At 39.3% G+C, this 14,772-nt stretch overlaps 3 protein-coding genes and 1 pseudogene across 4 annotated transcripts in view; all 4 read right to left on the bottom strand.

The window, feature by feature from the left end:
• Positions 1–10,371, bottom strand: part of LOC145478798 (uncharacterized) — a 37,400-nt gene extending 27,029 nt beyond the window's left edge. Inside the window, exons 1-2 of the mRNA XM_081456968.1 lie at positions 10,163–10,371; positions 7,475–7,522 (exon numbers count right to left, since the gene is read on the bottom strand). Of these exons, the coding sequence (XP_081313094.1) occupies positions 7,475–7,481 (7 nt within the window). The 5' untranslated portion in view covers positions 7,482–7,522; positions 10,163–10,371. The remainder of the gene's footprint in view (positions 1–7,474; positions 7,523–10,162) is intronic.
• The window catches only part of LOC145478788 (uncharacterized), a 71,074-nt gene that overhangs the window by 2,187 nt on the left and 54,115 nt on the right, over positions 1–14,772 (bottom strand). The window lies entirely within an intron of this gene.
• On the bottom strand, positions 362–6,831 carry LOC145480111 (uncharacterized). Its single transcript, XM_081458572.1, has 4 exons — positions 6,731–6,831; positions 2,802–2,946; positions 1,809–2,018; positions 362–1,155 (listed from the first exon to the last, which is right to left on the bottom strand). Exons 1-4 carry the CDS (start codon positions 6,740–6,742, stop codon positions 362–364), a joined length of 1,161 nt encoding a protein of 386 aa, XP_081314698.1. The 5' UTR covers positions 6,743–6,831.
• The window catches only part of LOC145478790 (uncharacterized), a 42,424-nt pseudogene continuing 41,917 nt past the window's right edge, over positions 14,266–14,772 (bottom strand). The window contains exon 10 of the transcript XR_014048330.1: positions 14,266–14,666. The product of XR_014048330.1 is annotated as an uncharacterized LOC145478790 (transcript). The remainder of the gene's footprint in view (positions 14,667–14,772) is intronic.

The following is a 14,772-nucleotide window of genomic DNA, read 5'->3' as shown; positions in this document are numbered from 1 at the left end:
ACTTGGAAATCATCTTTATTCGCTGTGTACGTTAAACATGCTTATGAAACTCATATAAACTTTCCTTAAAATCAACTAGAATCAACTGTTTTAAAGATTCGTTTTTCATTAGAGTAACTGGTGATTGGAACAGTCTACCTAAGAATATTGTTGAAGCGGGAAGCCTCGAACTCTTTAAATTAAGACTCAGATCATTTTTAAAATTGTAATGTACCAAATAGATTTTTTTTCCTCCTTCAATAACTTTTAATGTAATTTTAATTGTAATTTTTATTCTTTTTTAGGAGAGTTATATTGAAATTCCCTTTTCGAATTAATTTGAATAAACATGTATGTCATGTATGTATGTATATGAAGTCAACTAACCTTGATTGTGAATCCATTTGTCCATAGCCGTTGATATAGCTTTGGTATTCTCCTTCTCTAGCTCTTGCAGCTTTTCCACATCCCTTTTTGCCGCTTTTTCAGCGTTTACCACTTCACCTCTAAACTGCAGTACCCGTTGCAGTCTCTGTCTTTGTTTACGCCCTATCTCCGTCTGTGTTACTTTCTCCAATTCCTCATGTAAACGCGCCCTCTGTTGAAGTATACTCTTGGGTCTTTCTTCTGAGAAACGGTGGTATCCTATTCTGCGGTTTCTCTCTTTTAGCTCCATCAGAAACTCACGGGTCTCTTGTGGACTAGCCAATGATATTATCGTCACTTCGTTCCGCGAATTCAGATCTTTAAGAAATGTTTCAATCTTTTCTGCGTTTTCCCTGACAACAAGGTCCTCTTCGTGGCCGACAGTGTGATTGACAACCAAGACTGCCACATCACTGTGATACTTTGTGGGCCGATCATCTGCTCTCCGCAATTTTTCAATTTGCTCTGGGGAAACAGCGGGGCGAAGGGAACGTGGTTTCACTTTTTCCAGAATCTCAACGAGATCGTACAACCGCAGGACCTCAAAACACTCTTTCAACACGCTGACTGTAGTGTCGGGAAACATTTTTTTAAATTCTTCTAATGGGAATCTTGACAGATACCGGCCTCTCGTTTTGAAACCGAAAAATTGATAGAATTTTCGTAACGCAGCCCCATCAGCTTGTAGCCTTAGACTCAATTCTACGGTGATATCATCGCTCAGATCTTTCAAGCAAAGTTTACTACACTCTGCAAAGAAAATAATCAACATATTAGAGTATAATTTATGTTTCCTTACAAGGCTGGTTTTCAGTAACGACGGAGTCGGCGTCGGAGTCGGAGTCGTAGTCGGAGTCGTAAGAGCGCTTTTAACTAGTGAAAATCAAAAATGAGAGTCGTAAGCGGAGTCATAAGCTCGACGGAATCGGAGTCGGAAGAATCAGAACGTTTCCATTGCGTCCGATTCCGTTTACGGCTCCGTCGTTTATGATCCAGTGAAAACTACATCGTCGGAGTCGGAAGCAGAAACGGAAGAACCAACCAATCACAAGGCCCGGAAACGAACATTGTGATTTGTTTATTCTTTCGCTCCTGCTTCCGACTCCGACAATCTAGTTTTCACTGGATCGTAAGCGACGGAGTCGTAGGCGGATGCGGTGTTCTGCTTCCGATTCCGTCAGTTTGATTTTCATTAGATCGTGTCACCCCACGCTTCTGATTACGGCTCCGATTACAACTCCGTCACTAGTGAAAACCAGCCTTATTACGATGCAAAGTTTTCCATAATTACAATGTTTACTCAATTCATGGTTTTAACACTAACGGGACAATTGGAAAAATTCCACTTTAAAATATGAGCTTAACTTGAGTAAGTGAACAACAAAATAACATTACAAGTTTACCGTTTATTTCTTCGGTTCCAACTTCAGATGCTGCAGTGTGTGTTGCCAAACCACTGTCACTTACTTCTGTCGTCATGCTACGAGTGTCTTGGACATCTTCTAAATACTTCTGAACAAAAGCAAGCTTTCCTGGATCCATTGATTTAACCTTATGCCGTTGAGATATTTCCAGCTCCTCAGTTCCTTCATCAGTCTCTCCAGCTTCGAGTGCTTGGTAAAATAATAATTATTCAATATCAAAATTCTTCTATGGGAGCATGATACGTGATTTATTTTTTTGGGTGGATACGGACGAAAGTAAGAGGAATAAGAGAGCGCCCACTGTACAGGCTACTATCCAAACATTTTTCCCGGCCTTCTTTGGTTAAAAATATAACAACAGAAAATATATAACAAATGTAACTACAACGTGTTTATAGGATCTGATTGTGTTGCAACTGAACTTATGACGGCAACTGAAGATTTAATTGAGCCTTTAAAAGATCATGGAAGGACAAACTTATATAACCATAAAATTCACGTCACAGGCGAAATGATTTGCATCTGTACGCAGCGTCAATTTGGGATTTTATGCGGACTGGGGACCAGTTTAGCTCACTGAATCCCTGTACAAGTCTCGACCAGCTGTCGAAAACTCTGGGGCACCCAACGAGCAGGTTTGCCTTTGAACACACACGCAAGTGTCTAAGCGACTTCGGCGCCACGCGTTCGCTGGTCCATCCCCAAGACTTTGTCCCTCTCCAGTGTGACTCAAACGTAACCCTGCCCACAGGGTTGCAAGAAAGAGTTCTGGAGCATGCATATTTCCAGGAACGTTGTTTACTTTTTAGTGTACGACTAGTGTTGGGTGTTTAATTCTACGAGACCTTTTGAATGTCATAAAAACACAAGTTACGCCTAATGTTTTTCTTTCATTCTTGTATCGTAATAAAACACTCCGTCGAGGTTGACAGCAACGTTTAGCGCCGCGTTCTGTAAAATATTAATTATTACCTTTCCAACTTTCCTGTTGTCTCGAAAATTTAGTAGCTTTTTCTTCAGGACTGCAAGCTTGTAGAATCTCAGGAGGCAATTGCTCGATTTTTCTCTCTAGAACTGCTATTCTCTCGTTCATTATCTTCAACACTGGTGTTTCTTCCTTAGGTCGAAAAAATAAAGCTGAATCAGAGTTTCTTCGAAGCCTTTCTCCCTCACCAATGCTTGAAGTTTCTTAAAAAAAAAAAAACATAATAAAGGTAAGAGATTGCATGGATTATGTTAATCCTGCCAGGTAACCAGCGCGGCAGGGAGACCAGAAGTCTCATTATGAAAATTATCGTTTTCCTGTTCTTTGACGTCGACGTTGAATATTAGGAAACAAAGAAATTAATCAGTTAAAAGCAAAGGAGAAGAAAGCGACATTTTGGGGGAATCAGAGGAACATAGATTCCCCTCTTCCCGGCCCCTACTGGAAAACTATATTGTACGTACATACATGATATTTGTCAATTGCCAAATTGATGTAGAAAATGTCTGCCAACTTGTTTTAGGCGGAATTTTAATATATTGAAATTGGTCTATTACAGATCGATACATGTATTGAATTAATTAAGAAGATATAACAAACTCCTTTGTTACTATACCACCCTTGCACTCTTGTTAATTAACTTGCAGCAGCACTTTCTACACACTACCCCTTCTCTAAGCTTTACATACGCGCTGTTAGAACACATTTTTTGTATTTGTTGCGGAACATTTTTCCTCCCTACAACCAGCTACAAGAAGCCACGAGGGAAACAGTTGCTCGTTAGTAAAAGCGGAAACGGTAACCTGTGAAAAGTTTGAGCTTTCCCGCCCTACATTTTCCTGCCATTCTGAAAAGAGGACAAAGTAAAAAAAACTGCACATTTACCTAAAACTCTACAACAAGCGATGAAGCAAAGTAAACGTGAAATTACATTGCCCTTTCGGACGCCATCTTTGGTTTTAAGATTTCGGCAACGCGCGCTCAGTAAGAGTCCGAGTAGCAGGGTAACAAATCAGCCAATCAGACAAAAGTCCCCTTTGTTTTTACTGTACGGATAAGTATTTTATTCACTGGATCGACAGTTAGGGAAGGATAAGATAGAGGGAATAAGATCGAGGATCTGCCACCCACGCAAGTAATTCGACTTATTCAGATCCGCTTATCTTTCCTATCCTTCCTCTTTCTTTATAAACATTTCCACAAAAAGAAAAAACAACAACAACAACAACAACAAACAAAATTATAACATGTCTACCGTACCCGTATGTACTACAAAGGAATGACGGAATTTTATATTTTTTAAATTTCATTTAATCTCGACAAGATAATGCACACCGTGCTCATACAACTCGACATTGCGCGTGTTCCATTTTCCGCCTCGCTTCCACCTCAAACCCCGCCTCCCCTTTTATTTTTTCAGGTAGCGAATAGTCCATTTCCGGGTTGCCTTTCGCCTCTGTTTCAAAACGAGTCCTCGTGCAAATTTTTCTTATGAAAATGAGTTTGATTTGCATGAAAATGAAGTTATAGATCAAACGCATTTTCATAACAATGGCTCCGCTCGAAGACTCGTTTTGACGCCGAGGCAAAGGACAACTCGGAAATGACTTCTTCTGCGTTATGCTCAGCCAACATTCTACGTCATTTGACGTGATGACATCACACAGCCTCTCGTCATCAGCGTGTTACGTCCACACTCGTTTCCAGTCACTAATGCATGATAATTGGCATCCTGAGTATCTTTTAACTCTCGTAATTACGCGAGTTTACTTGGCGAGTTCAATTAATGAGGGTTGTAAAATTCAGCCTCCGTATGTTCGTCAGACGCGATAAATACTGCTCCTGATTACAATTCCTTTTCAATTATGGATATCATAATAAAACACACTGTCTCGTTTACAGGTGAAAACTCGTACCGGTGCGAGTTCGATACCAGTAGGACAATATGATTTCAAGCCGCGGTTACACGAAGGGACAATTTGTCTCCATTCCACGTTCAACGTTGCTAACGCGACGTCATCGTTGCTTGAATGACGAACACTACGCATGTGGTATAACCTGTCTCAGTCTACCAGGTGATAAACCAGGACACATAACGAAATGAGCGGCTGTTCTTCGTTTACATGATTTAACACACACACAGAACTTTATTTTCGCTTGGGCTGGTTAGGCCGCTTAGGCCGCGTAGGCCTCTAGCAATAGAGTATGCTAATTTGTCAAAATAGCGGCGGGATATTTCTCAGGATAACTCTCGACCTGGCAGAGTGACGAACTCGCATCAGTAGGGAGATGGGACAAACACGTACCGGTATGAAATTCAAACTTGGATCATGTAGCCAGCTCATCATTGTTGAAAACTTTAATTTATAATATCAGTTCCTCACCTTTCCATATTTCGTTTTGTTTCAAAAAGGTAGCTTTCTCCTCCGGATCACATGCCTCTAGAATCTCTGGAAACAATTCCTCAGCAATTTCTCTCACTATGACAGCAATTCTCTCTTTGTAAAATTTCAGTTCGGTCTCAGCGTGTTTTAGCTTTAACAGTATTACCTCGCCCCGCGCCTGCTGAAAACTTTAGCATTGTGAGCAAGTCTCGAGAAGAAATTAATGCGCATCCAAGTTCTCTCCTAAATTTCCGCGCTGTCAGTTCGCTAACGAAATGGTTCAGTTCTTTCGAAAAGGAGTACGGCTATGTTAAGCATAAATTTATATGAAATACGGTTGACTATAATCAGGAGCCCATCACCATAGTGATGGGCCCCTGCTGTAATGTATCGCGATACAAAGAAGAGTCCAAAATTCTGTACTTTTTTATGATTATCAAATGATTAACTCTAGAAAAAACAAAGGACTAGAGACGTTTTAGAGTAAAAAAACGCGAATTCTCCTGCTTATAGGAAGAGCCCCCGTTAGGCAATCCTAAATAAATGCAGAAATAAATACGGTCCTGACGTTCTCCTGGTTCGAATGTCTACACTGTAGTTTGTTTCATGATTTTCATTCCTTTCCTATTAAAATAGCTTACGCAAGATCACATTCTGTTTTGATGAAATTCTCCACTATTTTACTACATGAAAATACTTTAGTTAGCCTTCGTTTCTGATTGCTTGAGTTCCTTAGGAAAATCCGCAAGTCAAATAGTTACTAAAACGGCCATCCATATTGGGAAAAAGACTTTTAATTTTTTTTCTTGGGGATTAAATCAATTAAGCATCACAGTTTTCCTTTATATACTTTAGAATATCAATTCCTCACCTTCAGATATCTCGAGCTGTTTATAAAAGGCAAATCTTTCTTCCGGACCACGTGCCTCTAGAATCTCTGACGAAAATTGCTTGATTTCTTTCTCTATAACTGCAATTCTCTCTTTGAGAAGTTTTAATTTGGTCTCAGCGTGTTTTAGCTTTAACAGAGGCACTTCTTCTTTTGTTCTGGAATACACATCTGAATCAGAGTTTCTTCGAATCCTTTCTCCGTCACCAATGCTAGCAGCTTCTAAAATAGCAATAAAAAAAGTAAAACAGTTACAAATATAATTATGTCAAGCTTGCCAAGAAAACAGGTTCCTCGATACTTCTTAGACCTTTTCGTTTCGAACAGATGTAGAAAATGCTCCGAACTCGTCCTCTCTCTGAAATCTTGTCCTTTTCCTGTTTTGGCTTCAATCCTGTTACATGTATCTTTTAAAGTTGTATTACATGTAGCTCAGGCTATCGAGTTTATCATATCTTCTTTTATGAATCCTTAAGTTTTTGTTCAAGACTTGCCCGGATTGTTGGGTTCATTTTTGAAGAATCGTTGGATATATACCTGTCGATCAAACTCGCTGACAGGTCAACAGATGTTTTAGGCCAACCAAATGAAACGTTTGAAAATGTTTTTGCTGATTTAATTCGCGATTACAAAATTGACTTACCTTGAGCTTCATTGATCAACTCTAAACGTGCTTTGTCGTATTCTTCTTCCTCGATTCTCACTTTCACTTCAACTGTCTCTCCACCTGCTCGTTCTTTTACTTCGTCAGTCACAAAGAAGTTGTACAGCCGCCTCTCCAGCGTCCCATCGTGGTATAAATTCCACAAGGTAGTGAGAGCCGATAGAGTTTCAGCCTGAACTGTGAGGCACACACAGCCGGTGTTAATGGCGGTGACTAGCTGGTCATAGGTGAACCAACCAATCAAGAGCTCAGCAGTAGAAACTACTGCAACCGCTTTGAATACTGTCTTGATGTTTAGCAATGAAGAAATGCAAATAACGAAAAAAAAACCGGAGTTATTAGACTACCAGACAAGTTTCGTGCAATATTTGTCTGGGTACCACGGGTAGAATTCGCAAATGATAATATTGCAAACGGTGGGGCACCCAACGGGGTCCTTGTCTAGTTGTATATGTCGCCTCACTGTACAATTTACTGTTTATGTGTGACAGAAACCACAATTATGTGTCCCCTTTTCAGAAGTACTCTTATGTAAGTATATATGGTTGAAAATATAAGTTACTCTTTTAATAAAAGTTTTGCATGCCGGAAATACATTGATCCCTGACCAACACAGTTTGAGAAAGCAATCTAAAATTTAATCCACCAAGCTGCAGCAAACATAGCTAACCCAAAATTCAAACAACCTTTTACAAGCGAAAGAGAACAACTCTCACGACTTACCACCCATCAATTTATTTCCAATGGATGAAGCAACAGCAACTGCTTGTGCTGAAAGACAGAACGTCATACACACAAACTTACTGTGTTACAAGATTAAAGATTCTCTCAAATCAGAATGTTTAGAAGACAATGTAATATGGTTTCGTACTGCTGTATTGCTCAAAGAAGCTCCTCAAAGAATCATTAAATCTAAAGTAAAACCTATTATACCTGAGGAGCAGGGCCGTACCTAGGATTTTTTGTCTACGGGGCAAACTCCGCGCACCTTTAAAGGGGTCTCCCGTATACAGGCAGGGTTTCTAGTTGGACGTTTTGTTTTCACCCCTACACAGATGGTTGCCTCTAAGACCTTTAAGGAAACAAACCACACTGATGCTTTTGTTTTAAATTGTCATGATTTATTATGGCATAAACACCTTGTTTAGTTTCAAATTGCCCCCGAGGTCTCTGCTACACAATGGTGATTTATATACCATCTTTAACTCAAGTTATACTATGAACAGCAGTTTAACACTTTGTATGGATGGTTTCAAAAATGGGTTGAAAGCCTTCGTTAGTTTGAACAGAGATTAGCTTAAAGGAACTGAGCTGAAATTGTTTCGGTATCAGGATACAAAGTCTCAAAAACGAGTCTATATTAGGCTGTTCTAGATTCTTCTCCAATTTGATTTCATGTCATATATTTCTTTTGGAGTGGGAATGAAGTCCGTTCTGCGTTGAAATAACTGCATAGCAAGGCCACTTAATCGATCTTCTGTCATTGATGACCGAGTCCATAGCTTAAGACGGCGTAGGGCTGAGAAGGAGCGTTCGCATCTGACGCTTCCGACAGGCGTGGTTAGAAAGATCGACAGCACCTTGTAAATGACGGGAAATTCTTGCGGACTGCAATAAGCCATTGCTCCCTCTTGTTCTGATTCTGGCTCCATTGCGTGTTTCATCCTCCACCTTGCCAGCTCTGCGTCAAAATTATCTCTCCGAGAACTCTAGATGCTTGCTGAAGTAGTTCTTGATCTCCTCGATATGCCTGTCAGTTAACTTGGGCAAGTACAAAGGGAACAGGTTTTGAGCGGTAATCAGGCCTTCGTGCTGGATTGAAAATCTCGTTTCAATTACGTTCACCGACAACGTGATCTATAAATGGATAGATGGCTGATCGTTGTGTGCCGCGTCTGCTCGATGGCGTTGAACAGTCGTTGTACGAGGCTTTACCAGGGTGACGTTAATACAAAACTGTGAAGGGGCTCACCGATTTTCATAATATAACGAGCTAAGAATTGAACACGGCAACCAAGGCAACTATTAGATGTATTAAGTAATACACGTTGTAGTTTGATACTTACCTTTTTTTGACGTCAAAGAAGTCCATTATACCTCGTTGAGCAGGAGCCGCGCGCTTTCTTCCCGACATTTTCCCAGCGTATTGAGAGAGAAACGTTTTACAAACGTTGGCAAGAAACATGTCAATTGTTTCCCGCCAAATTCTAAACCACAGGCGGCCCAAATTACACAATCATTATTGTCATAAGAAGACTCGTACTGGCGTTTGCCTCGAAAGATTTTCCAAAATAATTATTTGGAATTTACATTGAAGGAAGATTTTTCAGTAAATTAGTCGGTTTTTTTGAGATTTCGGACCGATATACCTACAAGAAAAAGCCCAGCAAAATCAAACACTATGTCAGAAAAAAAAACATTTAGTTTTCCTGGTGGGGGCAATTCCCCCCCTGCCCCCCCCCCCCCCGCTATGTACGGCCCTGACCCCTAAACTGAAACCAGCAACCAGCTGAATCCAGCAAAAAACGCCAAATCAACAAAAGTTGCAAATAGCCAAACAAACACAGCATAATGCCACCTTCTCATTCTTTTCAGCCAACCAAAGTTTCTTCAGCAGGAAGTTGGCTGGTTCAAATTGTAATCCATCTCGCTTAATTTGATCATTCAAGTCCTCTGAAATTGAATAGTTAGGGGAAGAAGAGAGGGGTATAAAAAAGCTACTTGCAATTCTGAGAAAAGTCCCTCGCTTTTTAATTTTCGATTTGAGAATGGCCAATTCCCTCCATGAAACGCGCCTGCAGGGAATCATGGTAGTTGTATTCATCAAAACAAATGATGAATACAACTACCATAATTCCGTGCAGGCACGTCTCACATCAGGGTGACAGTGTCAAAAGTAGATTTTAATCACGATCTGAATAAAAATTCAAACCTGGGAATCACAGAAAAGATTGCCATAGGTTTAAAAGCCTAAAAGTCGTTCCAAACAAAATCAGCCGGCGATAAATCCGGTTTAAGTTGGGTTTTATTGAAACCCAGCGAAGCACATATATCGTGAACTTACAGAATCTGTTTATGAATTTTTTCTATCAGTTTGTCGAGTTTGCAGTTTAGAAATAAAATGAAATGTCATTTGATCTTTACACTGATTTCCTTTGCTTTCACCTTCGTTAATCTGACTTTTTCAAAAACGTTTGCAAACAAACTTTGCTAACAAACTTTGCTTCGAAACTTTCAAAGTATATTAACTCCCGGGATTGAAACTGTCACAGACACCTTAAAGGCACTGAAACATTTAGCTCGCGTCTGCGTGGTTGAGTACAATATAAACACGGCATATTTTTCCAGCTCACAAAGTTTATCCTCAGTTCCTGTGACAGTTTGTAAGACAGAATTAAAAGAAACAAATACCTTTCCTTCTTTTAGAATCATCCTCCTTCCTTTTAAGCTCATCTTCTTGCTTTCTTCGTTCTTCAAACTACTCCACTACCTTGAGGAGATCATGATTCTCCGTTTCAGTCAGAATCTCTTTCAAGATGCCCAGTCGGTGAATTCCTAAGTTGTTCTGGTTTTCAAGCTCTTTAAATAATGAGCGAACATCTTGAATATGGCTCTCACGTTCTTCCGATATCTTTCCTCCGCAAATGGCGACCAGTCTTTCCACATCATTGAGCTCGTCGAGTGCCTGGATGATCGGTTTAAGTAATCGATTATATTCCTTCTTTTTTCTCTCGAACGTTTCGACTTTTTCGTTGAAAGACCATTCCCCGACACCTTTTAGTAGCTCTTTCAGTTCTTCCAGGCGATCAGCTCCTAGATTATTCTGTTCCTCCAATTCTTGAAACAACGACCGCACATCTTGGATGTTGTCTTCGCTACCAGACGCCAACTTTCCTCTGCACATAAACAGTAAACGATCGAGCACGTTTAGCTCTTCGAGTCTCTGACTTATTTCAGACAGTAAATTGTTGTACTCGATGGAAGACATTTTAAGCAGCGAAGTAAGTTTCTCTTTTCTCTTGACTTGATCTCAGCTCGGCATGATGTTGAAAGTCCTCAATGTTTCAATCCAACATGGCGGATTGAAAGTACTCGAGTTTAGTTTCAAGAGTCACGGAAATAAAAGTCACGCGAATTTAAAGTCACGCGTCTCAACAACGTAGCAAGCACGATCAGAATAAATTAATAAAAACGCGGCCTGAAAAAAGAGAATGATACCGTGAAGTTGCAAAACAATGCGGACACCAGTTCGTTCGTGGTCACTTCTTTTGGAGAAAGAAGAGTCTATCCTTTGAAATTTGTCTCAAGCCAAAACATGTAATATATAGACGAGATTACATGGCGGCGCGAAGATATGAATGTTATTTGCGAGTGATAAAACGATATTTTAGGAACGGGCACAGTGAAAGATTAAAATGTTGCTTTTAACACGAAAAAGTAGAATTTATATCTTCAAGTCACTGTGTAATTTTTTTTTTATTACTATATGGACAAACTGACTGATTGAAAAAACAAGTGAAAAAAAGCGAGAAATGACGTCATCAATATCCTCAAAAGAAAACGCTTTTCGGGTTCCGGATGTCGTTCCGTCTGAATTTTACGAATGGTGTATTTTGACACCCGTGTTATGTAATTAAGTAAAAGTGAAAAATTTCTTAATCACTAGGGATAAAGTTCTGTTTCCTTAGCCATCGAGATTTGCAAACTTGTTTCACTCCAGGAGGCTTGCCTAGGCTAGGGTACCCGAGAAAAAGTTACAGCATTTAAAAGTTACAGCATTTAACCATAGTTAGTAGCTATGATTTAACGTAGGATGATGTTCATTGTCTTGTAAAAAGTTCTGTGAGCTCTTGTGAACAGATGTTTTCCCTTGGTTGAGGTCGAATTTCCAAGTCGTTTGAAATTTTCGTTACTTTGTCGAAAAATAATCGATGTACGATATTAGTGATGTGGCCAAGTTTCAGAATGAAATCTTGTATGGAATTAAAGGGACCATTGATGAAGATTATTCACGTTTCATAACGCACAGCGATACAATGATCGTGATAGGGATTGCCACGTCACCAGAAATATCATGCGAACTAAACCAAACAGAAAATCAATCGCACTTCAACTTTCTGGCGAGCTCTATTAGCGAACTCAATGGAACCCAACAGGGTTTGATTTGGCTTGAAAATAAAGAGTGCAGAAATATAGCTGATTATTGTGATAACAATTTAAGTTGCTAAGATGTTGAAGATCATTTACATCATTTGTTTCATCATTTAATTTCATTGGCCCTGAAAAGCCCCATTGGGGGAGTGGTCAATTAAGATATTTATTTTAATTAAGATATGTAATACTGTACTACAAAATTGTTTCGAAATCTCATTTCTTGCTAACACATGACTTGGAAAGCCGTTGAAACCGGTTTTGAAAGCCCGGCTTAGTCAATCGAACATAATCGAACTTCAAGAGTTCAATTGTGCTTGATAGGCCATTACCGAGTTACCTTATGCCTCTGTTTCAAAACGAGTCCTCTTGCAAAACCTTTCAGATGAAACTGCTGAGTTACGGGAAACACATTTCATAATGAATGGTTTTGCACGAAGACTCGTTTTGACACAGAGGCAAAAGGCAACTCGAAAATGGTCCATTAAATAAGGGTCAGTGATCTTAAGTTAAGCAGCAAAGATGAACAACAGCTCTGAGAGCGACATTGTACTCGTAATCATGCCTTCATTTCGATCAAAGTTCCCTTATTCCATCTGAGTTCTGTTTTAAGTTCCTGTGAGTGATTTTCAGTGGTAATTTGGTTGCTGGGCAATTACAAATTAACATCAACAGTTAAACAAACTTTTTTTAATACATATTTTTTTAAAACTATTCTACAATTTTCATAATGAGAAACGTCCACTAATCTAAAATCCGCTCGAATTAAACTGCGCATGGTGCAATGTTTAAACATATGACATAACAACGACTTATCATACCAGAGAAGTTATATATAATTACTTGCGAAAAAGTTAAGCAATTTAGTTACTTGTGTAAGTTACCTTTCTCGAAAAGGCCCTTTTCACAATACGTATAACAGTTATTCAAAAGAATAAAGCACTTTAGAATAACATCATCTAAAATGGTAAAATATACAAAGGATGTTTGCAAGAGGTAATACACCTATTCCTAGTTTTCCTGTGACGTCATCGCCGTCATTTTAGAATACAATGACAAAAACGTTCTATTTAAAGGAGCTACGTCACGGTTTGCGCATCTTGAAAAGTTTAGCCTCATTTTTTCAAGTTCGTCGTTTATAATCCGGGTCAATCCTCTCCATCCTTTACCATCCTTGTTCCTTTATGGTTTATTATCATCTATTTGGTGTTTTTTTCTATCTTAGTAAACTACTATTTTCAGGTTTCTTTTAACTTAACAGTAATATTGTACGCGGCCAATATAGCTCAAAATACCAAATGTTTTCAAAATGTTTTAGCCGACATTGCCATCAACAGTAGAGAGATCCCTCGTTCCCTCGCATTAAGAACTGGATTTAACTAAACTTAAGACGGGTAAGAAATAGCAGACTAAAAATGATAATACAAGCTAATACAGAGCATATCAATGGCATTGTTGGCTTCTACCTTAAGCATTTGCCAGGGCCAAAGAATCTGAGAAAACCAAAGAGCGAGGCACTGAAATCTGACGTTACCGTGATAAGAGGTCTAGTCAGCTGGTCACGTGACAAACCCGTAGAAAAGGCCGAAATGACCTAGTTAAGAGGAGCATAAAAATTCCCACTGTTCCTCAGTTCCTCATTTTAACTTAGAGAGGTTCACCTTCTATCGACCGAAACCTACTTTATATTTAGACTCTAACAAAGGATAGCTTCAACTCTATTTGCACGTGTTACGATGGCAAAAGTACACATCCCAGAATTCAGCTTGTTTGACTGAGTCTAACAACATGACAGTGAGAACAAAATATTTACTCCGCTCATGACAACTACACTAGTATACTAAGAGCGGTCTTCAATTGAGTGTCAAACAACGATAATAAACACAAACAATGCAGTGAACACACCACTGATGGCAAGAAGAAAATACAAGAAACGCCAATGGAAGCGCGGAAAATCGAATGTGACTTTACGCATGACTGGTTGTTAAGCACATTTCTTAAGCCAAACACAGGGCGAAGTGGGGCAAAAAGAGTTAATAAAAGCAATTCTGAATTAGAAAGACTCAATTGAAAACCGTTCTGAATTCCGCTTTATCTAGATTACTGAAAATTAGACGACTAACTTTGTAAAGTGAAAGCTCACTGGGAGCTCTTTCTTCGTACAGCCTTTCAAAATAAGGTTTTGCAAGCCTGTACTGTGGAAACTTGTTGGGTTTCCTTAAATTACGGACGAAAAATAAGAAAGAGAGTGCTGGGCGCGTCTAGTAAGTTACATTATCAACCACCTAAACTCTAAACAATTATAGAACTTGCTAGCTTAGAATCAGTAGTAACTAAGCGTTTAAACACACAGTACATGTCATTTAAGAGGAATGTTCCTCTTGCTTTTTCTGAAATGTCGGAAGACTAGACAAACTCCCCTTGATAGACATGCAAGGAACCCTATAATGCCTACTCGGAAACTCTCTATTGGTAGCTCTTTTTAATTCTTGCATCATGGAAATAAGATCCAATGTTTGCCAACGCTTGTTGAAAATCTCAATCATCCGAGTGAGGACTGAGACGTCTTCGGGATCACGATACACTGTGACATGAAGAGTTTCGGGAACTTTAGCAATGCTTTTCCACCCGGCGAGAGGGCTAACCACGAGTTTGGCATGATCTGGAATTAATGCCAACTTCTCAAAAACACATTCCTCCAAATTAGTTCCAGTGAACAACACGTCTTCACCGATTATAAATACCACAACACAGGTGAATTTCTCTATGGAAAAAAAAAAAAATCAAAGGTCATCCAAGTGAAGCAAAAACACCAAGAACATAAGGAAGTAATAGATACATCACTACTGACTATGGCTAACTGATTACAA

Source organism: Orbicella franksi, chromosome 2 (genome assembly GCF_964199315.1).
Source record: "Orbicella franksi chromosome 2, jaOrbFran1.1, whole genome shotgun sequence".
Classification (NCBI taxonomy): Eukaryota; Metazoa; Cnidaria; class Anthozoa; order Scleractinia; family Merulinidae; genus Orbicella; species Orbicella franksi.
This window is presented reverse-complemented; position numbering and strand designations above follow the sequence as displayed.